The sequence below is a fragment of the Podarcis gaigeae genome, assembly GCF_964106915.1.
Source record: "Podarcis gaigeae genome assembly, chromosome: 2".
Taxonomy (NCBI): Eukaryota; Metazoa; Chordata; class Lepidosauria; order Squamata; family Lacertidae; genus Podarcis; species Podarcis gaigeae.
The window spans coordinates 103,317,614-103,343,581 of NC_139679.1; the positions used below are offsets into that span (position 1 = coordinate 103,317,614).

Genomic DNA, 25,968 nt, shown 5'->3' on the forward strand with positions numbered 1-25,968 from the left:
TGACCTGGATTATGAGAATGTTTATTTTATATTGAAGATATATTGGATCGGATCCAGATTTATTTTTTTATTTTTCTGGGTAAAGTCATGTCCCTTGTTCCAGAGTGCATCTTATTTGGAAACCAGAAGAGAATACAAGTATTTCAAGAGTAGATGTATAAACCCCCCTTAGGTATTGCACACGTAACCTTCTGGATAATGCCGGATTAAGGTCCCACTGACAATATTCTTGTAAAACTCCATATTCCTTGTAAAATGCAATGAAAATCCGCATCATTGCATTGAATTACTTTGCCATAAGCCAATGCAGAACCCATATCTGGTAGTGGTCAGCGTGGTGGTGTTTGCATGACCTCCTGGCAGCTGAGTCACTGCTGGGAAGGAGAGGGGGAGAGGCGATGCAGTGTGGAGGTTGGCTGAGTGCAAATGCACCGTCAGGAGTGCAAGATTGGTTCTGCCAGGCATGTTTCCACTGCCCCCATGTCCCAGTAAGCAGCAGCAGCAACTCAGCCATCAGGAGATCAGGTGAGCACCACCACCTGCCGCTGTTCATACCTTTGTCCCTTGGAAACTTTGTGAGGCTTGTGAGACTCAAAAAACATGCCGAGATCCAAAGAGCTTTTTTACTGTTGCCCAAGGGCTTGCACTCCCCTACTGCGATATCTGGCTGTTTTTGTCTTTCAAAAGCAATGTCACAAACTGCTATTGAAATTGCCCTCCATTTCAACAGCTGCTCTTCCTCCAGCACCTTTGGCTTCCATGAAAGAAAACAGCACTAAAGCCCTTTTGGGGACAATGCTCTTTTGGTTCCTTGTTACAGGGAAGAGCTTTGTGTACCTGTCCCTTTTTATTTGCCCTCCTATCATGTTTTGAAGCTGTGGCTTGCAATTCTTGTTTGGAAGGCACATACAAACCCCCTAACAGTACACGAGAAAGCCACACTGCTGAAGCTAAGCAGGTTTAGGTCTAGTTAGTGTCTGGATGAGAGACCACCTAAGGAACCCCATGAACGCTGCCTTGAGTTCCATGATGGAAGAACTGCAGGATATAAATTTAACTGGTAATTAGCCACAGTTTGGCACTCCAGCTACAACAGTTGTCTACGGTTTGCACTAAAGAGGAAGCAACTACAGTGGTACCTTGGTTTGCAACCGCTTTGGATTACAACCGTTTTGGATTAAAACCACGTCAAACTCGGAAGTGCGTGTCCCTTTTTTTGGATTACAACCCATTTTTGGGTGGACGCCCCATTGGCGAAAGCGCGCCTTGGGTTACAACCTGTTTTGGTTTACAACCAGACCTCCAGAACGGATTAGGGTTGTAAACCAAGGTACCACTGTACTTGAATGAGAGCGGGTGAGGACATATGTGAGTCCAAGGCTTGCTCAGGTACTGCCATATCCAGCTCAGTTGGTAGAGCATGAGGCTCATAATTTCAAGGTTGTGGGTTTGAGCCCCACATTGGGCAAAATGTTCCTGACCATTGTGGTCCCTTCCAAATCTACAATTCTACGATTCTATGTCTTGGTGCTACACGTGAACCAGCCCAGCATGCCCTTTCTGTGCATATGGATTCTGCCAAAGCAGCAAAGAGTTACCATGTAATTCTGTATTGTATTGTATTGCATTGTCTTTGTTGTTATTATTAACTAAGTTAATAACATCATGCAGAAAAAGGACTGGGAAAGTGCACTAACTTGCCTGGGTGAAATTCAGAAGCCATTTCAAGAGAGGCCCTTGTCAGAGAATCAAGCCCTAGCCACTGTAAGCACGCTAATTTGCAGGGATTAGGTCTCCATGGCATGCTGCAGTATGGTCCTTGGAACAAGATTCTCATTTACTAAGTAAATTACTGTACATTATTGTATAATGGTGTTCACATTATAACTGACAATTAGAACCATTAAGACGAAAGCTCATAAACAGCTGAAAGCTCACATCAAATTAACACAGTCATGATTGAAATCACTCTTCTGATTTCTGCTCTTCACAGACATAATCAGCATCTTGCATAGAAATGAATAGGCAATGAGCAAAATCGCAGCCAGTGAGCAAAATGGCAGAGGTGGTGGGGGCTCTGCTAATAGAGAGGTACATGATCCAGCCTACATTATGACTGCTGAACACATTGTGTCCTTTCTGTGCAAATGTTCTTCTGCAGCAACAGCGGGCAACGTATTAGTTATCGCACAAGTTGCTACTCTCAAGAGTCTCATAAGTATCAACAGGTTTTCTAATGAGGGAACTCTGCATTCTGCATTAGCTTACCAGAAGTTGGTTTAATACACTATTAACAGCAGACCTCTTTCAACTATATGCATCTGCTGGCGGCTCTGAAGAGGGGGAAAAGGCACATGTCAAATTTCATGTGTTGTTAAGAAAATTATGGTTGCAGATTCTAAACTAGTCCCTCTCTTCTCCCCCAACCTTATACTGAATACAACCTTGATATCTCACATCGAATGTCAAACTAGTACTTTCCAAACTCCTCTTAACTTGGACCACTTCACTTGAAGACACCGTGTGCTGCCAAACAGACATCAGAATGAGTTGTTAAACACTGCACATTTGTGTGCCACGAGATGGAATACTCTTCAGCAGCCTTCCTACGTGGCTAAAGTCCTTGGGTGGTATACCATGGTGGCTTTGTGCAAGCGCTTCTGCTTAGGCAAAGTGTAGCATCCATTTTTTACCAACCTTTCGCTGACATGCCATGCTCCCCAAATCCCCATGCCTTTTATGACTTTGCAAAGAACTCCTTGGTAAAACCCGAAGGGAAAACGTGCAAATATGAAAGTTTTAAATAGCATCTTATAACCTTGCAATTCATCATATTATTGGAAAGAGTGTTATCCCGAATCAGACTGTTGGGTCCATTTGGTTCGGTATTATCTACACTTAATGGTAGCAGTGTTCCAAGGTTTCTGGAAGGGATCTCTCTCCAAGAGATTGAACCTTGGAACCCTTGCAGACAAAGCAAGTGTTTTACTAGCGAGCCACAGCCAGGGTCAGCCCACCCATCAGGCAAGGTGATGCAGCCACCTCAGGTGGTAGGACCACTGCGGCAGCAGATCTAGCCTCCAAGGAATACATTGCCTGCTGCTGCTGCCACCGCCACCATGACAGCAACAGCTGTGGTACGCTCACAATGGCTTTTGATTCGCACTTCAACCATCAAGGTTGATTTGAATCCCCACCCCTCTGTTCCTGATTTAGATCTTCACTCCCCTGCCCTGGTTCTTTATGTAGAGCTTGACTCAACCCTTCTACCCTGGCAGCAGGGAAGCACCATTCTGTGGTTCACCTCAGGTGCCAAAATGTCTTGGGCCAGCCCTGGCAATCTTTTACTTTACTTGGGGTGGGGTGGGGAAGGTGGAGTGAGAAGATGCAAGGATCTGGAGCTAGACACCAAGGCAGACTTCAGGAAAAGGTTAGGGAGGGTATTGCGAAAGGGAAGTTGTCTGTAGCATTTTGGAAGCACCCCCACCCCGCAATTTGGCTGCTCATCTGTTCGAAAAAGGATGTTGCTCTTGATTCTACAGAGGAATAGGACTGGAAGGAAGGGTGTTAACTTTTTTGCTTAAATCCCTTTCCTTCTGAAAACAAAGCATAATCAAACATGTGTATGAGACTGACGCTTCAATTTTTTTAAAAGAAGGGTAACAACAGTCAGATAAATGCACTGCCTTTGATCCAATTTCTCTTTAGAGAACGTAATGAAAAGGATGTTCTTGTATATCCTATCCCCTAATTTAACATATAAATCACTCACAAAAATATGATCCAGATGGGCTCCAATGAAGGAAACCAATTAACTCACACTGCCTTACCATCTGACACATTAGCTGTGATAATAAAAATACAAACAACATGGTCAAACAATAAGGTTCTGTCTTACATCTGACATTTCCAATTAGTTTTGTTATTCTGTGAGCTCTCCCCCAACCCTCCACGAACAGCCGTAACAACAAGCATTTTGTTTTCCAGCAAATGCACATACAAACTCCTTGTTTACAGAACAAACTCTGCGGATGAAGCAGATTTGTCTGCATCCCCCAGTGGGGCAATCGTTGGAACTAATGCACACTGCATACCGTCCACATCTGGTTTCTCAATTAGGTTCAGATCACATTTTGCTTCCAAGTGCTCCGGCAGCAGAACGGTGCCAAACCTGGAGGACAAAGTACTTGTGGGCACTTCGCAAATGTTTGACCTGTGTCTATGGGCCACCACAGACCAGCAAGCCATCACTGCTGCTCTTGTTTTCTTTTATGGGTTTCCTAGAAAGGCAGCCCCTAGGATGAGGCAAGACCCTATTTTGGCAGGGAGTTTTCACTGTCAGGTAATTAGCGCTGCAACAAGTCCCTGCAAGCTGAACTACAATTAGGCAAAAATGCTGGAAGTACACAAAGGCAGTTTTTCTACATAATGCATTGGGGGCCTGGCTCTGGAAGGTGTTGAGGGAGCAGCCTAAAGAGCAAAGCACACACTTCTTAAAGAGTTGTTCTCAAAAGGTTTCATTTCTTGGATGATGAAATGAAACTATTTTTCTCTATCCGTGTAACTGTTTTACCTTAACTATGTATGCTAGGTACTGTTTTTTCTTTAGTCTCACATACTTGTTTACAGAATGCACTTTGACAATTAATCCCTGCAAAAGTGACATGTTTGCTTCCTAGCTGTGCGGAAGGAGAGCAGCAAGGAGAGAAGTCTGTGAATGGGTTCTCCTCAACCCCCCCACCCCCTCGGAGGACTGCCAGAGTATACCTTTCTTAAAATTACTGAACTGAACAGAATCCCTCCCGTTTTCAAAAGGAACATATAATCCTAGTTCAAAAAGAAGAGAAAACATCATTAACGAACCAAGTTTTCAAGAGGAATACATAATTGTGAGCAAGTCAACCCACACCAGTGATTCTGCTAATTATCTAAGCAAAGCCAAACGTCAGTGTTTCATGACAAACCATCAATGATGCTCTCTGCTTATGCAAAACCATTCCCTCAAAGAATATGCTGCCAAGCAAAGGAAAAATGTGGTTCAGTAATCATCTCTCAGTACCTTAGAAAGTTGAGGGCCTAAAAGCTCAACTTGAATACAGTATCAGGCTTGTTACACAAATATGACAAAAGAGGGAAAATCACAGGGTTGCAATTCTAGTCTAGGTAGAAAATGAGTGCTGCCTGGTGCTCGGTGACACAAAAAACAGGCATTAAAACTTGCTCAAACCATTATCAGCATCATCAATAAAGAACTGAGTGGCACTGTACCTATAAGTATAGCAAAATGGGGCTATCCACAAGTTTCTGCATATTCCAGGTTCTGCTCAGATACAAACACATGCACACAAACATACATGTATGCACACACACACTTATAAATTGCAATAACAAATATACAAGAAACCCAAATGGCTTGATGAAATCTGAGCATGCGCTGCTGCAAATGCCACTTGTTGCATATCAACCTCTAGGAGAGATAGAAGTAGCTTAACAAAAAGAAAATAGAAAGCTTTGAGGGCTGAAGCAAGAGGCTCATGGGCCAGAGGTTCTCTACTATTAGTATATATAGGCATCAGCTGTGGAGCAGCCACTATGCTGGGCATAAGACTTTGAGTCAACTGCTGACCAAATAATCCCATATATCTCCTGTTTATTTTAAATTGTAACTTCAGAACAGCAAATGAAACCTTCAGTGAAAATGCAACAGCAAAACACCAGAAGGAAACTCATGGGAAAAAGAGCAAGTTAATACAATCTGCAAATTCCACTTTTGACAAGTCTCATATTAAAACAATACACTTTTCATTAAAATGCGAGTGCACTTGCTTTCAACCAACCTCAACTGGGAATCTCCTTCCGTTGATGCTGTGCTCCGAGCCGGCTGATCCATTGCTTTGACCCCAGTGAAACTCAACTTTCTCAGCTTTAAATCTGCCTGGTAGCCCAGCACCGCTGATGAAATAATCATCCTTTAAGAGAATAGCAACTGAAAGTAGAAGAAAGGGGGGAAAGGAGAGAACAAGATTGAAAACACTTCTGCCATTGATGTCAACCATAAGTCTGCAGTTGTTTACATGGCAACTATGTCCCTGGTTCAGGAATTCTTTGAGGTACAGATGAATGCATGGAGGAAACTCATAGAGGTCACAGCTGCAGGTTCTGGCCCCTATTCATTCATAGGGTAGTGTTGGTAAGCAGCCTAAACACATGAGTCCAAAGAGCTGAAGGGTCTCATATGTTCAACCAGGCCCCTAGAAAACATGTTTTCAAAACAAGTGTTTTCACATGCAGGGTCCATGAAAATGGGGAGCTTTGAACACATTGAGGTTGTGGTCAGTGGCATGACTCTGACCACTTCCTTCAGGCTTGCATATGCACCCAAATAAACACACTATCAAGAATTCAGGTGTGCAGTTTCTTATAAAGTATAGGTAACTAGCATCTTATGCTTATTTTACTTATGTGGTCACAGATTTGGAACTTCCTGACTATTTGCATTAGGTAGGCTTTTAGACACTTGCTAAAAACCTACTTATTTCAGTAAGCCTATCCAGGCACATAATTTAGTTATGTATACTTGTTTTTAATATCTGCTGATTTTATCTGTGCATTATCTATGATAATTTTATATTGTTTTGCGGATACCACTTAACACGATTTCTTTTCTTCCTTTTATTAAAATGTTTAAATATTTTTTTAAAGAAAATCAATGAAATAAAAGATGACAAGTATTTCTGCATTTCTACTTAACACCTCATAACCTCATCTGATGCCTTCCAAAACTGTACTTGCCTTTCAAGCAGCTACATGGCAGAGCTTTCAATGAGACTTTCCTTCTTAAGACCTCAACAGATATAAAAGTTTTTATTAAACCGCAGATCCATGACCTTATGCTCAATGATATTCGACAAAATGGCATTTCTGTAACTCCAGTATGTTAGGTCACTTAGCGCCATCCATATAACTGTCCAATACAGATGTCTATTGATAACGCCTCCTAGGTTGGCACCACTGGCAGATTTCATCCACATATTTAATCAAAGTGGAAAATCAATATACACACATCTCATTATTGCTCCTGAAGAATCCTAACAAATTCTCTTCCTTTAGTGTGAAAATTTAGTGTTGATCACAACCCTTCAACGCTAGTCATACAATTACTCATCTTACAAGCCTTCTGGTGTTACTCACGTGAAGCGGGCAAGGCTGGTAAAAGGGACTGCAGTTTAGTCCCCCTCCTATAGTCATCTGGGCTGCTTCTTCCCCTTCAGAGGTAGGGTATGACATGTGAAGCAGGGAGCATGTCCTACAGAAGTAGGCTTCCCATGTGATTTAGAATCCTAATTGCCCAGCGTTCTAAATACACAGGACACCTCCTTTTCTAGAATAAGCTTCCCACTCCACCTTGTTCCTGATGTGGACTTTTACTTCCCACTTCTTCCCTGGCGTGTAGGAGGATGCCATTTTGTGGTTTGCCTCAGGTGCCAAAATGTCTTGCGCCAGTATCCCTCAACTTGGTGGGTTGGGAGGGAGCTGCATAAATATGGGAGTGAAGCTAAACTCCTGCAACCAAAGACTATAGACTAGACTATATCTGGTTATCTGGCATTGCCTTATTTGATGAAGCTTATGTTAAAAAGCCCTACTAGGTCAGGGCTGTTGGGTCCACTATCCTGCTCTCACACTGGCTAACCAAAAGCCCATGGGAAGCCTGCAAGCAAGACATAAGCACAATAGTACGCTCTCCCACTTGTGTTACCTAACACCTGATACTCAGAGGTATACCCCCCTCCAATGCCGGAGGTAATATACAGCTGTCATGACTAGTAGCCAGTCTATGCTGTGTTAAAATTTGACTGCATATTACATTGTTATTTATTAAAATTATTTTGACTGTATATTACATTATTATCATTTAAAAAGCATCTAAGATCACTAGAAACATTTCAGCATTAGAAATCCTCAAGCTTAAATATTCTTGGTTCCGGTGAACCAGAAAACATTAAAGAGGGAAGCATCAAACAAAGCAAAACAGCCCAATGAGGACTAGGCGTGCTGAGTGACCACAAAATGCTTACTGACTGCTGGAAGGGGATGGAATGGAGTGTCCTGGAAGATGGCATGGGTGGCTGACTGCAAACCTGAACAGGAAGCAATCCTCACTGCAATGTTTTGTTGCAGGACCCAGGTGTTATTTCTGAACACACACCCATAGGATCCAGTTGTCGATGAAGTTCCTTATCTTAAGAGTTTTGTTGCAGAATCCTATGCATATTTCCTTAGAAGTCCCACAGTGCTTAGCCAGACCTTCTCCCTGGGATTTCAGCAGTGCTATTTTTCTAGGTACCAGAACTCACCATAAACTCCCTTGTTCTCTTAAAATGGCAATAGCGCCCACCAGAGAGGTGCCAGAACTGAGTTCCAGTGAGTTTCAGCTGAAAAAAAGCCTTGGGTTTCAGACTCAATCTTTGTGTTTGCTTCAATACCTGTTTTCTAGAGGGTAGAAAATATAGAATCTATACTAGCAATTAATTAATCAAGTGTCTTTTTCACCCTGCTATTCAGTCAGAAAAGGATCTAAGAGTGTCTTAAAAGGTAAAGGGACCCTTGACCATTAGGTCCAGTCGCGGATTACTCTGGGGTTGCAGCACTCATCTTGCTTTATTGGCCGAGGGAGCCGGCGTACAGCTTCCAGGTCATGTGGCCAGCATGACTAAGCAGCTTCTGGCAAACCAGAGCAGTGCACAGAAATGCTGTTTACCTTCCCGCCGGAGTGGTACCTATTTATCTACTTGCACTTTGACGTGCTTTCGAACTGCTATGTTGGCAGGAGCAGGGACCGAGCAACGGGAGCTCACGCCGTTGCGGGGATTCAAAGTGCCAACCTTCTGATCGGCAAGCCCTAGGCTCTGTAGTAAAAACAAGACATACATTGTCAGGTATTTAAGTAATTTTTTACAAGGGCTGTGAGTAGGGGCAGATTAGAAATTACAGTTGCAAGAAGATGCATAGATTCATGCAACACAGAAATCCCAGGTCAATCATTTGTTGTTATGACTCTTACGCCTGGTCCCGCCAGTGTTGCAAAAAGTAGAACTAAGCAAGCAGGTATGTTGGCTAAGACTCTTAGCAGGACTACTAAGGAGCTCAAAGTGCATTCCTGCATCGGAGCTACAGTGCAAAATGAGTCTATTTCATCCGTTTGCAAACATGATTTTCACATGGTTTTATCTCTCCAGTGAACGAGTCAATTTTCATTAATAGCAGCTAGCTGCATTAACAAGCAGAGATAAAAAGCTGGAGCCTGCTTGGCTATATCAAAGGGCACTTTGCATGAAACTCCACCACTCTTAATTCAAAGGAATCTTTTCCTATATTTGAGCTTTCCAGCTGCATAATCAACAAATATACGTGCCTGAGAGTATGCACTGGCCAAGGGCTTTAGGAATAAAATGAATGCACAAAACCACACAAACACACATTTTTTCTCTCTCTCTCACCCACACATACACGGTTTCTCTTTACAGACTTAATCCAAAGGACGCAAAAGGCCGAAAGGACACAACCCAGCACTTGCGTCAGCCCCAATAAAATGAATGCACCCATACCAAGTTTTGGGACTGTGTTTAGTTTACTATCCTAACTGGTGGGTTCATTTGTTGTTATCTGAGTAAAGGTGAGTGGGGAGGGAGAGACACAGGAAGGTTTACCTATCTAGAACTTTCTCAGATGTAAGAACCTCCAGTGACAATGTATGTCCAAAAAGGCTTTTTAGCCCCCAGAGATATTGAACTTCCAATGGGTGGCAGCAGCAGCTCATTGATACACCTCCAGGAAGACCATGGGCTATTCATTTGTAGTGGTTATATCTCAGGCTAGTGCTGACATTTTGTTTGGGTACCTGCATTCCCTTCGATGCACTAACAAATTATTATTACTATTAGTAACCAGCAAAGCTTGCAGCTTTAACCACCCCATTCTGCCTTAACAGCCATGGGTTTTTGGATTAGCAATGGGTAAACAATTCTCCTCAATGTCACTTACAGGGACGTTTCTATGCGTAACAACCGAAAGATATCTCACGGTGTATAGCAAAGGAATGGAATGTATTCTCATATATACATATATATATATATATATATATATATATATATATATATATATATGCATGCTGCATAGCAAAGGAATGGAATGCATTCTCATATATACATATATATACGAAAGCATATATATATATATATATATATAGGAATGCTGCATGTTATTCAGCATTGTCTTTTTCATGATGGTCTTCAGATTTCTTGTTCACCGCTTAAACTTTTTTTTTTAATGAAAAAGCAATGTTTAAATTTTCATATTAAAATAAATAATAACAATAAATAACAGAACGGTCCGCCAAATGGGTTCTGCAACCGAACCAATTTCCAAGAGCTTTCCTGTTCTGGAGGTTTTCAAGCCTAGAGTGGCTACTGTTGGGAATGCTCAAACTCTGGATTTTCTGCACGGAGCAGGGGGTTGAACTACATCAGGTGCGGAGAACCAGTGGCCCTCTAGATGTTGCCAAACTACAAACTCCCACCATTACTGGTCATTAGCCATGCTTGCTGGGCCTGGTGAGAGCAGTAGATCAGCAGCAACATCCAGAGGGCCAAAGGATCCTCTGCCCTGGATGAGATTATCTACAGGGCCCACTCCAATGCCATGATTCTATGAAATACATCATCTGGGAATGGGTCAGGATTGATGCGACATACTTTTTTAAAAAATGAATTTGTCGTACCAATATTAGGTGAAAAATCAGGAGGGGGAATTTGTACAAGCGCAATGGTCTGTGCAACAGGGAAGGCAGCTAAAGAGGTTTTTTAAAAGGTGACATGTTTTATGGGCTGTCCCACAAGAAAGCAGGCTCCCGTGAATCTGTTACAATGCACGGCGGGATTCAGCTGCATTGTATAAATATTTGATGGTATCTAAATCATTTATGGCTCTGTCAGGGGTCATTTTACTTGCTTTGGATTAATAATTAAAAGGATAATTAGGAGGATGTACAATCTGAAATGTTCATCTAATTGTTCATTTTACAGTGTCTCTTACTAGGCTGTGCAAGATCTCAAAAACACACAGGCATGCACACACAAACCTACTTTTCCCTTTTGCAGTAACTCTATCCCAACAGTTTTAAGGTCATGAAACTCTTCTGGAGCAGCTATGGTTATGATCTACTACCGAAAATCCACGCGCTATGTATCATTTTGATGTGTGTGTGCGCCAGGTCTTACCTGGGCTCGTTTGCATCACACTAAACTATGGTTTGGTGTGACGTCCAAAGCAGCTACTGCCCTGGTACTGGTCTTACATAAGTTGCAATGTGAGTTTCCTTTAGCTGAAGAGTGTGGGATATATGTTTTACAATAATTGGTAAAATAAAACTGGCATAAAGTTTACACACACTCTCTCTATTTAACAAAACATTGAATATAAAAAATCTGACTTGATATGTCAGGGAACTACCACCAGGGCCGGAGGGAGAGAGAGGGCTCCAGAGGGATTCCAGAGAGCGTCCCGGGATGGGGAGAGGCAGCCCATCTTCTGGGGAAGGGAATCAGCATAGCACCAGTGGAGAAGGGGGGCAGATGGGCGAATCGGCGAGGCGGTCCCATGACTCCTTGCCGGGGACCAGCGGGGAGAGTAAGGGTCCTCCACTGCCCACACCCTCCTTGCGCAGAAGGCTTCCGCGCAGGGAGAGTAGGCGGAGACTAGGCGTCAAAGAGCTTCTTTGCTGGAAGAAGTTCAATAAACGCCCACTGATGGATTCTGCCAGCGATTGAGACAGCCACGGGCGAGTGGCTGTCCGGACAGAAAAGGTTCACTCAGGCAACCCAGCCAGGTGTGGCGCCAGTTTACGCAAGAGCAACCCCTAGAACCATTACCTGATAGTTAATATCTAAAATTTAAGCTGCAAATTTGCATATCCATAATTCAAGCGAAATCTCACCCCCAGCAAGAAAGGCTTGAATTCTGATTAGTAAAAACTTAATGCTAGTTAATTTTGTCAAGATTTCACCACTAATATCTTTTTAAATTACCTTGAAACTTTTTTACTTTAAAAATGATGACCTATAAAACATGCTGGCTGTTGCAAACACGGCAAAGACCGTAGGTATTTCCTAATGAAAGGGAAAAATCAAAGTACCGTATTTTTCGCTCTATAACACGCACCAGACCATAACACACACATAGTTTTTAGAGGAGGAAAACAAGGAAAAAAATATTCTAAATGAAATAGTGGATATATGATTTTTGTGGTTCATGCTGTGGCCACAGACATGTGATCTGACAGTGAGTTTGGAGTAGCCCAATGCAAAAATCCTGAGGATCCATGTGGATCCATGCTTTGTAACCATGGAGGAGGGAAGGAAGGGGAACCATGGATCCTCTGCGCATGACTGCAGCAGATCCCCCCGCCACCTGCAGGCATTCGCTCCATAACACGCACAGACATTTCCTTTTACTTTCTAGGAGGAAAAAAGTGAGTGTTATGGTGCAAAAAATACGGTTTAAACATTGTTTCCGCTTAGTTGTAAAGCGAATGGATCCTTGCCAAAGCACTAAGCTTCCATTCCTGTGATATGTAGAGTGAGCCTACAACCGGTCCATGGAAGCATTTGGCAAGTATTTTACCTCCTCACATTTCGTTCTTTAGTTAGTGAAGAAAACCACAAAGCTTTGTAAGTATATAATCAGGAAATGTTTCCGATATCAAAGCTAGAAAGATAGCTTTAATTATTACTATTAAACCTTATTTGTACTATGGTCATTTAAACAGTCGCAGATGGCGTGGCCGCTCATCTGACTGCTGGTCAGCTGCATTTGCCAGAACTTATCAGAAGCAGTGCCGGATTTACATATAAGCTAAACAAGCTATAGCATAGGGCCCCACTCTCTTGGGGCCCCCCCCAAAAATTAAAGAAAAAAACCCCTGGATGTACATTTCCAAAATATAAGATAAAAAACAAATAAAATAAAACCTACATACAGCAACAGTGGCAAATGGCTTTAGATACCCATTACATCCATAAATTACCATATACAGTGGTACCTCTAGTTACGAACTTAATTTGTTTTGGAGGTCCATTCTTAACCTGAAACTGTTCTTAACTAGAGGTGTGCTTTTGCTAATAGGGCCTCTTGTTGCCGCTGCGCCGCTGGCACACGATTTCCATTCTCATCCTGGAGCAATGGAACTTGAGGTAACTCTTCCAGGTTAGCAGAGTTTGTAACCTGAAGCGTTTGTAACTCGAGGTACCACTGCAGCATATATTCAACACAGAAAACAGTGACAATTTGTTGTTGACAAAGGACAGCTGGACATATAAAGGGCCCCATTACCTTCAGTAGCTTAGGGTTATGGGTAGGCAAAACTTAGGCCCAGGGGCCAGATCCGGCCCAAGTGCCTTCTAAACCTGGCCCGCGGACGATCCGTGAATCAGCGTGTTTTTACATGAGTAGAATGTGTCCTTTTATTTAAAATGCATCTCTGGGTTATTTGTGGGGCGTAGGAATTTGTTCTTTTCCCCCCTTCAAAATAGTCCGGCCCCCCACAAGGTCTGAGAGACAGTGGACCGGCCCCCTGCTGAAAAAAGTTTGCTGACCCCTGCCTTAGAGGGTCTGGAAAAAAGCAGAGCTGGTGTCAGCACCCAACTTTCTTGAGTGTCTACAAGGCCACCTGGGGACACCCACCCCATACCAGGCCTTCCCTCCCTTATGTGTCCTCACGCTTTGATTTACAGGACAGCATCAGTGGACAGTTGGAAAACAGCTGTTTTGATGGTCCCAGGATGCTCTGTGGTTGTGGAAGATAAAAAAGGTGGGTGGTTCATAGGCCGCAGATGGTCCTGTTGCTGCTCTTAACCACTATGGAGGGGACACTGATATTGGGCCCCCACACTTGAAGGCACGTAGCCATGAGCTTATATACCCACTTATACTGAGCTTAGAAATGAGAATCCATGTCTCCTTTCCCCCGTTTAAGTTATTTTTCTTCTTGTTGTTATTGTATGGAAATTTTACTAGGCTTTGGAATTCCCTATTTAAACATGTTTACATGACAACCTTTCAAACCTAGAATTTTCAAACTTCATCAACCTACCACCTTAGAAAGGAGATTTGTTCCAGTTTTTTTATGTGTCTGGGCAAAGCCTGCCAATATTTTTTAAGACCTTCTTTTGCCATCCATGCTAACATTACTATCTTAAAGTTCTAACTCTTTTGTCATACCCTAACCCCCAAGTCTGGATGCCTGCATATGGAATTGAGTCCCATTGATTTAATTTGAACTTATTTCAAAGTAAATACGTTTAGGGTAACAACATAATAAGCAATCTTACTCCAGTGCACCTTCATTATTAGTGGTTTTAATTTAGAGTTCTATTATGGCTGTATTCCTTAACATCAGATCCGAGCCCTTATCCTGTGGCAAGGAGAAGCACATAACTACATTGTTAAAATGCAGCAGCAAATGGCATGTTGCTGTGCTACAGCTCACTGGACCTGTGCTAATGTTGCTGTTGCTTGCCAGGAGAAGTTAGGCTGGTGAGGTGCAAACGCATCAGTGGAGTCAATCTGGTGCTCCTGCTGGAGCATTAACACTGCACCAACCTCCTCACCTCACCTCTTGATCAGGGTCGGATTTAGGTTTATTGAGGCCCTAAGCCAGGGATCGACAACGTTTTTCAGCCGTGGGCCGGTCCACCATCACTCAGACCATGTGGTGGGCCAGACAATTTTTTTTTTTTTTTGGGGGGGGAGATGAATGAATTCCTATGCCCCACAAATAACCCAGAGATGCATTTTAAATAAAAGGACACATTTTCCTCATGTAAAAACACGCTGATTCCTGGACTGTCCGTGGGCCGGATTTAGAAGGCGATTGGGCCGCATCTGGCCCCTAGGCCTTAGGTTGCCTACCCCTGCTTTTAATCTCAAGGTCACAGGTTCAAGCCCCATGGTGGGTTGGACTAGATGACCCTTGTGGCCCGTTCCAACTCTTTTATGATTCAAAAGGCAGTGCTGGCAAGTTAAAAATAAAATCAAAGTGCCAACTTGGTACTGCTGCAGTGAAATCACTGAACCATCAGATCAATGGGAGGAGGGGGGCAGAATAAGTAAAACATGCCAGTTATGTCCAAGCTAGTATTGCTCAATGCACACAGCAGAGACATGGACTTCATTTCACATTGCTTAGGGGCTAAGAAAAACCTGCTGCATTGACCACAGTCCTGCAATACCTGAAACACTCGATAAGGGTAAGCACCTTCCTTAGCTCAGTTCTCACATTTCTTGATGTCTTGGGATTCCAGAAAGCCCCATGTGGCTTCAGTAAATATTCTCTTTGCCCTCTCACCCTTGTATAAATGGATGTTGGACTGCCTATTAAAATTCCACTGCAGAAAATTTTGCTGCAAAAAAGGACTCTCGCCAATTCAGATGCAAACTCTTCTGGCACGTAGCAGTAAACTATTTAGTTGGATTTTTATTAATGCAGAAGTTTCTATAAATATTTAGAAGCACACACTACATCCAAATAGCAGTTTCTGTAATTACAAAAGCGGGGGTGGGGAGCATGCAAACATTTTGAGCCTACAAGCTCTGTATGGAAAGGAAGCGCAGGGATTTGCTTGGAGACCGGAAGTGCAAGCAAAAAGATCTAAAGCATTACAGACCTTAGGAGTGGAAATCTACAGCTGTAATCTTATGCGCAAATACATAGGCAGACGTCTCACTGAACTCAGCAGAACTTGCTTATGAACAGACCTAAAGAGAATTGTTCCACATAGTTCTATTCACACAACATAGTTATGAGGAATGAAAGTAGGGGCGACGACACATGCATATCCTATATTCTAAAACAGAACTAATGCACACACATTAGTACCAGGAGGCTTGGGTTTTTTTGGAGGGGGGGCTAAGACTTCAAAACTGCCCAATGAGAACTGAGCATATCAGTGGCGACAGAATGCTGAACGTTTTGGGACTGGAGAAAAAGCTTCCATTGAGTCCATACTGTTTTCCAGTTATTTATTTCCGTATCAGCCACACCCTTATACTCACAACTTTTTTCCTATATATACATAATTCTTCTCTCATGAAACTTACTTTGTTGGTCTTCTGTTAAATAGGCAGAACGGTAAGTGACCTTGAATTTTATCATGAAAAAAATAGATATTTATTTTAACTATTCTCCTTAAAGCTTTTCCCTTTTTACAAGTATATTTAGCAGTAATCAATAAAGTAGAACAAAATAATAATAATGAAAAAAGATTTAATGACCCACATTAAAGTTTTGTCCCTTTCACTGCAATTCAGTGGATACAATTCCTACAAAGTATACTTTGGTTCTGTGTGCTTAATGGTGCAATTCTATACCTGTCTACTGAGCCTACTGCTGAGTTCAATGGGGTATGTTATCCAGCATCCACCCACCTGGGAGTAAACCTCATTTATCTCAATGGGACTTATTTCTGCAGAGACAGGTATGGGATTTCACTGCAGTTTTTAGTATAAACAACTAAGCAGCTGTTGCATCTAAAGTGAAAATCTTACGCTCAGATTAAAGAAGTTTTTAAACTTGACAAAAAGTTAGGATTCCAGGTGGAAAAATCGAAGTTAGAAACTGAACTTCTAGAGCCCAAGACTAAGGTACTTTCTAGAATGTATAACTTGCTGTTAAAATGGAATACACAAGATGAAACGGTCAAATCGGATATGATAAAGTGGGCACAGGACATTGGTTATAACATCATGTTTGAGGACTGGGAGAGGTTGTGGACTACTGGGCTGAATTTTACTGCATGTAATGTGTTGAGAGAAAATGTTATGAAAATGATATACAGATGGTATATGACCCCAGTCAAACTTGCAAAAATATACCACTTGTCTGATAACAAATGTTGGAAGTGTAAGGAAAATGAAGGAACATTCTTTCACCTCTGGTGGACCAGCCCTAGAGTGAAGGCTTTCTGGGAAATGATATATAATGAGCTGAAAAAGGTATTTAAGTATACCTTCCCTAAGAAACCAGAGGCCTTCCTTTTGGGTATTGTCGGCCAGAAGGTGTTAAAGAAGGACCGAACATTTTTTATGTACGCAACAACAGCAGCAAGGATACTTATCGCTAAGTATTGGAAAACCCAAGATCTACCCACGCTGGAGGAATGGTAGATGCAACTGACAGACTATATGGAACTGGCTGAAATGACGGGCAGAATCCGAGACCTGGGAGAAGAGACGTTGGAAGAAGACTGGAAGAAATTCAAGATCTATCTACAAAAATATTGTAAATTATATGAATGTTAAGGAGGATGCTAGAATGTAAACAATTGGGCACCATTGAGATAGAGGAAGTGATATATGAAGATAAGTTAAATTTAAGAAAAGACAATTTTTTGGAAAATTTTTAAGTTATATTTAATTCTTTTAGATTTGATTAAAAGATATTAAAAATTAGAGATATAATATTGGAAAATTAGATAAGAAGAATTGAAATAAGGGGATAAATTTGCTGGAAAAACCTTCTTGGCTAGGAACGCAGGAGCGGGAGATGTGAGGGAGTCCAAAGAAGTTAAGAAGATTATGTTAAAAGATATGTTATATGGTATTGTTTATTGGAATTGTAACTAAATTAAAAAATTGCTAATTATATTATAAAAAAAGAAAATCTTTTTTTCAGATTTAGCCATTTAAGAGTAGCTTTAATAATAAATAAACATAAAACCTCTGTTTAAAAAAAATACTAACTCAGGATAGTGATTTTTTTAATTGTTTGCCCAACCTATCTCTGTATTCCTAAAAGCCACTGCTTTCTCCAGGCAATAGTATGGGCGACACAAGAGTATTTTGCCACATGGTTTAAGCCCCTTGTGGGTCACTAACAAGGCCAGAAGCATCTTGTATTAAAGGTTTTACACCTGATAGCACAGGAAACTGAATGCAACTGAAGCATTATGAAGAAAACCTATGAATATACAGTGGTACCTCGGGTTGCGAATGCGGCAAACCTGGAAGTGTATACTTCCGGGCTTCGCCACGTGCACATGCGCAGAAGTGCTCTATTGTGCCGTGCACATGTGCAGAAGCGGCGCCTCTGGATACAGACTTTTCAGGCTAAGTACAGACCCCTGGGACGAATTAAGTTTGTATCCGGAGGGTCCACTGCAACAATGAAAGAAGCAAGCAATAACAATGCTATCTTTAAAAAACACAGGAATATTATTTCTGCCTGTTTTTGTTTTTTTAAATCCCTTAAGATTTCACAACTATAGACAGTTATTTTGACAACCACCCCAATACACAATTCAAAGTGTTGGTGCTGACCTTCAAAGCCCTAAACGGCCTCAGCCCAGTATACCTGAAGGAGTGTCTCCACCCCCATCGTTCTGCCCGGACGCTGAGGTCCAGCACCGAGGGCCTTCTGGCAGTTCCCTCACTGCGAGAAGTCAAGTTACAGAGAAACAGGCAGAGGGCCTTCTCGGTAGTCCCTGTGGAACGCCCTCCATCAGATGTCGAAGAGATAAACAACTACCTGATATTTAGAAGACATCAGAAGGCAGCCCTGTTCAGGGAAGTTTTTAACGTGTGACATTTTAATGTATTTTTAATCTTTGTTGGAAGCCGCCCAGAGTGGCTGGGTGCAAATAAATTATTATTAATTATTATTATTATTATTATTATTATTATTATTATTATTACTACTACTACTACACTCTTTGATACTGGGTTGCATAGTCTTTCCCCCAGGTGATATGATATGATATGAAGATTAGCAACCTAACTAGGGATATATTTACAGTAGAGATTGGGCATCATATTGAGAATCAACTTGAGAAAAACAATAAAAGGAGATCTTCATAACTCCTATTCTGATGTTCACTCCTGCAATTAAGAATTGCATGGAGCAAGACAGTAGAGCCACACTGCTGACCCCATCCCTTTGTTGGAGGGGAACATCTGTAAAAAGAGAGCCTCCCCTAGGGTTCCTAATGCTCCCATAGGGAGCCAGTGTGGTGTAGAGATTAAGAGCGGTGGACTCGTAATCTGGTGAACCAGGTTCGATTCCCCGCTCCTCCACATGCAGCTGCTGGGTGACCTTGGGCTAGTCACACTTCTCTGAAGTCTCTCAGCCTCACTCACCTCACAGAGTGTTTGTTGTGGGGGAGGAAGGGAAAAGGAGATTGTTAGCTGCTTTGAGACTCCTTAAGGGGAGTGAAAGATGGGGTATAAAATCCAAACTCCTCTTCTTCTTCTTCCACATTATGCGGAACACACACACAAACACACAGCACGGGATTCGCCCAGTACATGTCCTTTTCCCAATGTGTGAATGGTGATGGGGGTCAAGCCCAGTAAGGCAAAGCTGATGGAGTGGGGCCAGCAGGCACAGCCACACGTTCACTCTCCATGCAGTTCTTAGCCATGTGGATGAATGGCCGGCCATATAATTATGGTCTTTATAATTAACCATGAACGAGAATGCAAATAATCAACCATAAGAAAGTAATCATGCTGTCCTCACCAGTTTTCCCGGTATTTTTCATCCATGTCTTGTTAGAGGATTCATTATCAAAACCAACCAGGTGTATTTCTTGATATTCTTCTCCAACATGTGCCTGATGATCTACGATATCTATGGGAGACTGCTGAGTTCTTCCGCAATCCACGTTTGAAGTGACCCAGTGCTCAGGACCATATGCACCTGTTTCAAAAGAGGAAGAACACTTTGTAGTGACGGCTCAGCCAAGATGGTAAAGTTGAGTTATGAAACGAACACTTCAGTTAGTTCCCCTGTGCCCCACACACGACATAAATTATCACCGTATTTACAAAGCTGTTAATATACTTTGTATCATTATTGGAATTTCACTTCTAAGAACATTCCACCACCACTTCTTAATTAGTTTAAAACTTTTATCCCACAGAAAGCCGAAAATATGCCTACTGATGAAGATCAGAACCAAAAGCCATTTACAAATCCAACTGATGAGCAGACATTTTGTTACAGCTACCAAATATTAAGGGGCGGAATCAACTAACCAGTCCAGCAAGCAGAAGCCTACATAGGGATATCTGCTGGTGCAATGGGGCTTTCTCTCTCTCCTCCCTCTGCATGCCCCCTCAACTGACTTGGGGGTTTGTCTGGATAACCCCAAGAACAACACACGGGAGAGGGAAAACGTTTCAATCATAAATGCATAAATGTTTGCTCTGATAGAGCAATCTCCTCAGCACTGTGTTGAATCCCCCCCCCCCCCCCGCCGACATCAAGAGTCAAAAATAAGGGGGGGAAATACTTGGGACTTCATTTTAATTTTAAATATTTGTTGTTGTTTCAAAACTATATAACAGCCATAAAGATAGATATTTTATTAAGTTTGTAATCAAGACATTTGGTTGCAATGGAATCCATTTATTCACTGCTAAGTGCTAGAAGGTTTAGAGCTAACGGCTAGCTTTTCTGTCCATGAACACTCAAGTGCGGTTTTAATTGAAACTGATCTTCTGGTACAGATTTCAAATTAATTCTTTTTTTAAGTGTCTCATGCTCCAAACACCATTGTCTTGCCAAACAGCAACAGCCCTATATCATTAGGGGAGGAAATAGAATGCTTTTTCTAGCTTGCAGGTATTGATTGCCTATTCCCTACATCAAAGTACGATTGCCATTCTACACGATATATATATTTCTTCAGCATTAGACACTTGAGAAAGTACACAGGATGACACTGCCAATCATTTGCATTTTGTCTTGTCTTGGGAGGTTTGCTTGGTTGTTGTTGTTTTTTTAAATGCTCTTGAAAATTAATGGTGGGTATTCAAAATGTTAAAAACAGCACACACGCACATGTACGCACGCACACACACACACACACACTCTACTTTTAATTGTTCTCTGAGACATGGAGAGGAGGGAAAAAGAAAATCATGACATTCCAGGATCAAATCAGAAACCTTCTGTAATTCTGTAATTCCAGGACTGTCTCTGGAAAATTGGGACACTTGGAAGGTATGTAAATATCACTCTGATAAATTTTTTTTAAAAAAAGAAAAGCATTAAAATACCCCCAGGAAACCTGTGTGTTTCCATCTTTGTCAATATCATGAGAAATCTTTTAAACATTTTTATTTCAACCCACCTTTATTCATTTAATCAATGGTGATTGCTATTGCTCAATGTTAAGGGTATGTGTAAAGTGGCTTTAAACTAAAGGTTCTGTATATTATTATATGTTTATGGAATTTTGTACACTGCCTTGGGTGGGCAGTTTTGCTCTTAAAGGCAGTTTATAAGAGAAGTAATAGATAAAGTAATAAAACCTTAATAATAAAGTGATTCTGCTCCTGCCTTAAATGAAGGGGTGGAGCCATCAACTCATTCTGCTGACATGGAGCTGGGAATGGGAAAATAATAAAGCATTTAAAAAGCAGCAGGAGAAATGAATTTCAAACACCCCACAGCTCACATTATGAATACTGTAAGCATCAATGCATCCACCTTAATTTACGCATACAGATTGATATAGTCTGGATAGGTATCCAAATGAAGTTGGTGTTTATAGAGAATATGTTCAAATATAGCAAGGGCACTAAGGACTTCAGACCATTGAGTAATAGTTGGTGAGTATTTATCCTTCCAGGCTCGAAGCATTAAGTCTCTTAGTGACCGTAACGGCCAGTGAAATCCATTTTTGTTGTCCTTCTGTTAGTCCCCATGCTATGCTTCAAAAAATGTGTTTCCAGACCACGTCCTCAATATAGGTTGGTCTAGCACACAGCGGTGGGCTGGAGGCAGCAGGCTCACTCAATGAGCCATTGGCCTAATATACCAAGGCTGTTCTTCTTTTCCAAGTCCTCTGTAAACTCTTTTCAAACTTTGGTTTTTCTGTTTTTCTTTCCTTTTTTAAAAAAATACTGCTTCCCTTCATATGGAAGAGAGGGAAAAATTATTGCTTAGACCTTCAACTCCAGTGTTCATCGTTCAGATAATATCATCTTTCTAACTGTAGTTTTAATAATAGCTTCTTTAATACATAGGCTGACTTTAAATAGAAGCCCCCGCCCAAAATTAGCTTGTTTTGCTACTTGCTACTGTACATTTCAAATAATGACTTCAGCTCACTGATGAAAAGCCATTAAAAATAATGAATTCTGTCTAGATCTAATTAAAGCTAATATAAACCTTTGAGGAGCTTTTTTTAGACATCCTAGTCAAATATTTCCCCCCAAAACTTGTAGATTAAATATATAAATTTTAAAAGTAGCATTACCACCCAGACACTTGAATTTTCTTCATTTCCATTATCTTTCTAATTATCTGTTTGTATTTATATAAAATGGTTCTTATATTGAACATTTCTTTATACACAATAGCAGCTCTTCATTTCCCAAGTGACTGGGTATCTTTTACTTCTCACGAGCTTTCTAACGTGGATCGTAGATTTGCCAATGGAAGCAGACCCAGAAACTGCATTTCTTTCCCATTTAACTTGCACGCTTGCACAAACAATGTCGCTCTAAATACCATGGTGTTCTGATGACCACTCTCTCTCCTCCTTTTATGCTGATCTGAGTAGAAGCGTGATAACTCAATCACTTGTACATTGAACAACAGCTTACAACGGTAGCACTGGCAAAATGGCGCTATCGTTTTATGCCAACCACTACAGTTAAAGAACAATTATTTTTACAAAGGGTGGCGCTGTGGCTAAAACCTCAGTACCTAGGACTTGCCGATTGTATGGTCAGCGGTTCGAATCCCCACGGCGGGGTGAGCTCCCGTCGTTAGGTCCCAGCTCCTGCCCACCTAGCAGTTCGAAAGCACCCCTAAGTGCAAGTAGATAAATAGGTACCACTTTATAGCGGGAAGGTAAACAGCGTTTCCATGCGCTGTGCTGGTGCTGGCTCGCCAGAGGAGCTTCGTCACGCTGGCCACGTGACCCGGAAGTGTCTTTGGACAGCGCTGGCTCCCAGCCTCTTAAGCGAGATGAGCATGCAACCCCAGAGTCGGTCACGACTGGGCCGTACGGGCAGGGGTACCTTTACCTTAAGCCTCCTGAACATCCCTACAGAAGAACTGCAAATTAATTCTCCTTTGGTTCTCACTCTGTGTCATTTGGAGATGGGTTTATTGTGCTGCTGCTTAAAACCCAGATGGCAATACCAGCAAGGACAACTCTATCAAAACTAGCTGGAGGCTGTCAGGAGGTGGCTTGGTTGCAGCTGTAGGGTCATGCCTAATTCTACATCACCCTGCAGGCTCAGCAATAGAGGACACCACAGTCTGGTAACTCCTCTCGTTTGTGAAGTTTCGATTTGGCAGCGCCGCTGCACGAATGCGCATCCACAGACAACCAGGCCTTAAGGCTCTGTCTAGAGGAAGCCAAGAGCTGGGGACGTACAGTTGCTAGTTTGGCAGAACAGGATGGTAAAATGGCAGCCTTCTTTCACATAACTTTGCAACTGTCCAACCATTTCGCTTGATAAAGCGGCAGACGCTCCATCTGGGCCGCTGAGATAATCTATCACGTATCTGCCAGATCTGTCACACCATAAAGATACTCAGTACCATTTACTGGGGGGTGGGGGATGGAGAGAACCCCTACTGAAACAGCAATGCCATTTTTTTGGTCTGTTTAAAAATTCAGATGTTCATATCAGTTTACAAAATTTTTTGAGTGACAGTGACTCTGGCAATATATCCATGAACATGCGGTTTCAAATAGTATGAGAGAATCAAATGTCTTCACTTTTGATACCAACATTTTGCATTTTGGGAAGTTCTACGGAGTGGCACCAAAACAACAGCAGCAGCATTAAAGTGCCACCATGGAAGTACAACTTAAGCATGCTGTTAAAGTGATCACTGGCAATTTTTAATTTAAAAAAATCATTAGAATTTATCAAATTTACAAAACTCTTATTTCTAGGCCTCAAAACGTGGCAGCCTTTTCATCATTAAGTGGCAGCAGGATTCAAACAGACCACTGTCCAGAGCCAAGTATTGCTACTGGATTTCAAAACCTGTTTTGTTACCATATGAAAGGTTTTATGTAAATTTCTCTCCCTCTCCCCGCCCCCCCCTCTCTCACACACAAACATATATATATAAAGGTAAAGGGACCCCTGACCATTAGGTCCATTCGTGACCGACTCTGGGGTTGCGGCGCTCATCTCGCTTTATTGGCCAAGGGAGCCGGCGTTCAGCTTCCAGGCCACGTGGCCAGCATGACTAAGCCGCTTCTGGTGAACCAGAGCAGCGCACGAAAATGCCGTTTACCTTCCCACCAGAGCAGTACCTATTTATCTACTTGCACTTTGACGTGCTTTCGAACTGCTAGGTTGGCAGGAGCAGGGACCGAGCAACGGGAGCTCATCCCGTCGCGGGGATTTGAACCGCCAACCTTCTGATCAGCAAGTCCTAGGCTCTGTGGTTTAACCCACAGTGCCACCCGCATATATATATATATATATGCTTTCGTAGATTTTCACGGGTACAGGAATGCAGGTTTTGGTGTCCTCGGGTGTCTTCCCGTGTAAAAGTTGGGGTGTCTAGGCGACGTTGGGGTGTCTAGGCTACTGGTGTCCAGTAGCCAATCCATGGTGGCACCTCCGGATGCTGCACCCCCCTGCAATCCCTACACAGATCTGGCTGACACAAGCCACAAAACCACAGCTCGCCCCTATACACGAAGCCAAGCCAAAGCACAACTAAGTGCAATACAGCCATCTTCTCAGGAAAACTCTTCACAAAGTTCAAGAGGTCAAGACACAAAGACTTTAGCAACTAATCCACACCTAATGACCCACCTAAGTGGTACTCAGGATATCACTCAAGAAATCACTCAAGGTATCTCTCAAGTAATTAAGGAACAAAAGAAGAAAAGGCACACTAGCCTGGGAACTTCCTCTCTGCCCAGAACATTGGAGGCTAGACACCACACCCCCTCTACAGTATTTATAGGAACTCAAACATTGAGATCCCGCTCTGTTCCAGTAACAAGAAGCCGAAAGCACCAGCCTGAAGATGACGAGTGAGACCTCGTCGAAACGTCGCCTAGACACCCCAACTTTTACACGGGAAGACACCCGAGGACACCAAAACCTGCATATATATATATATATATAGCGCCAGCCAAAAACTTTCCTCCATAGCCAGGCCTTTGACCTTTAACTATCTGTGGCCTTTTAGAAGTGGGTGGGATGTTTTAAATTTATTTCTCTTTCCTTTTGGATTTAATATATGCATGTGGGGTTTATTGTCTATTTATTTGTTTGATTGTAAGTCACTGTGGGTTGCCCTGGGCTGACAAATTTAATAAAGAAATCACACACACACACACACACACCCTTTGTTATCTACTTACTACTACATTCAGAGTATCTTAAGAGAGAAGGTTGTGCTATATTGCTCACCATGTTTGAAATCTGAACTTTATTTCAATACATCAGTACCTTGCTCTAGGCCAGGTAATGCTATATTAGTTACCAAATCTAGGGATAAAAATTCCTAACATGCATGTAAAATTCTTTTAGACTTCAAATATTATCAAAGAGACTACCCTTTTGGGAAAGAGGGGATCTTACTGAAAAGACAATTTATCAGGATTTGAATACAGGGGTACCTTGGGTTACAAACACTTCGGGTTACAGACTCTGCTAACCCGGAAGTAGTACCTCGGGTTAAGAACGTTACCTCAGGATGAGAACAGAAATCGCACAGCGGCAGCGGGAGACCCCATTAGCTAAAGTGGTACCTCAGGTTAATAACGGTTTCAGGTTATAAACGGACCTCCAGAACAAATTAAGTTCGTTATCTTCACCCATCCAAATCATTTGATTCTAGTGACAACCAGAAGTTCAGAAAAGCAGGAGTGATCTTTGCATAAGGATCCTACTGCCTAGGAAACAAAATGTGTG

General features: G+C 42.1%; 1 protein-coding gene across 7 annotated transcripts in view; it reads right to left on the reverse strand.

The window, feature by feature from the left end:
• Positions 1-25,968, reverse strand: part of PTPRG (protein tyrosine phosphatase receptor type G) — a 548,154-nt gene that overhangs the window by 243,603 nt on the left and 278,583 nt on the right. For all 7 annotated transcript variants that reach the window (XM_083722995.1, XM_083722994.1, XM_083722991.1 and 4 more), the window contains exons 3-4: positions 19,571-19,750; positions 5,838-5,986 (exon numbers count right to left, since the gene is read on the reverse strand). In XM_083722995.1, coding sequence (XP_083579121.1) covers positions 5,838-5,986; positions 19,571-19,750 — 329 coding nt within the window. The remainder of the gene's footprint in view (positions 1-5,837; positions 5,987-19,570; positions 19,751-25,968) is intronic.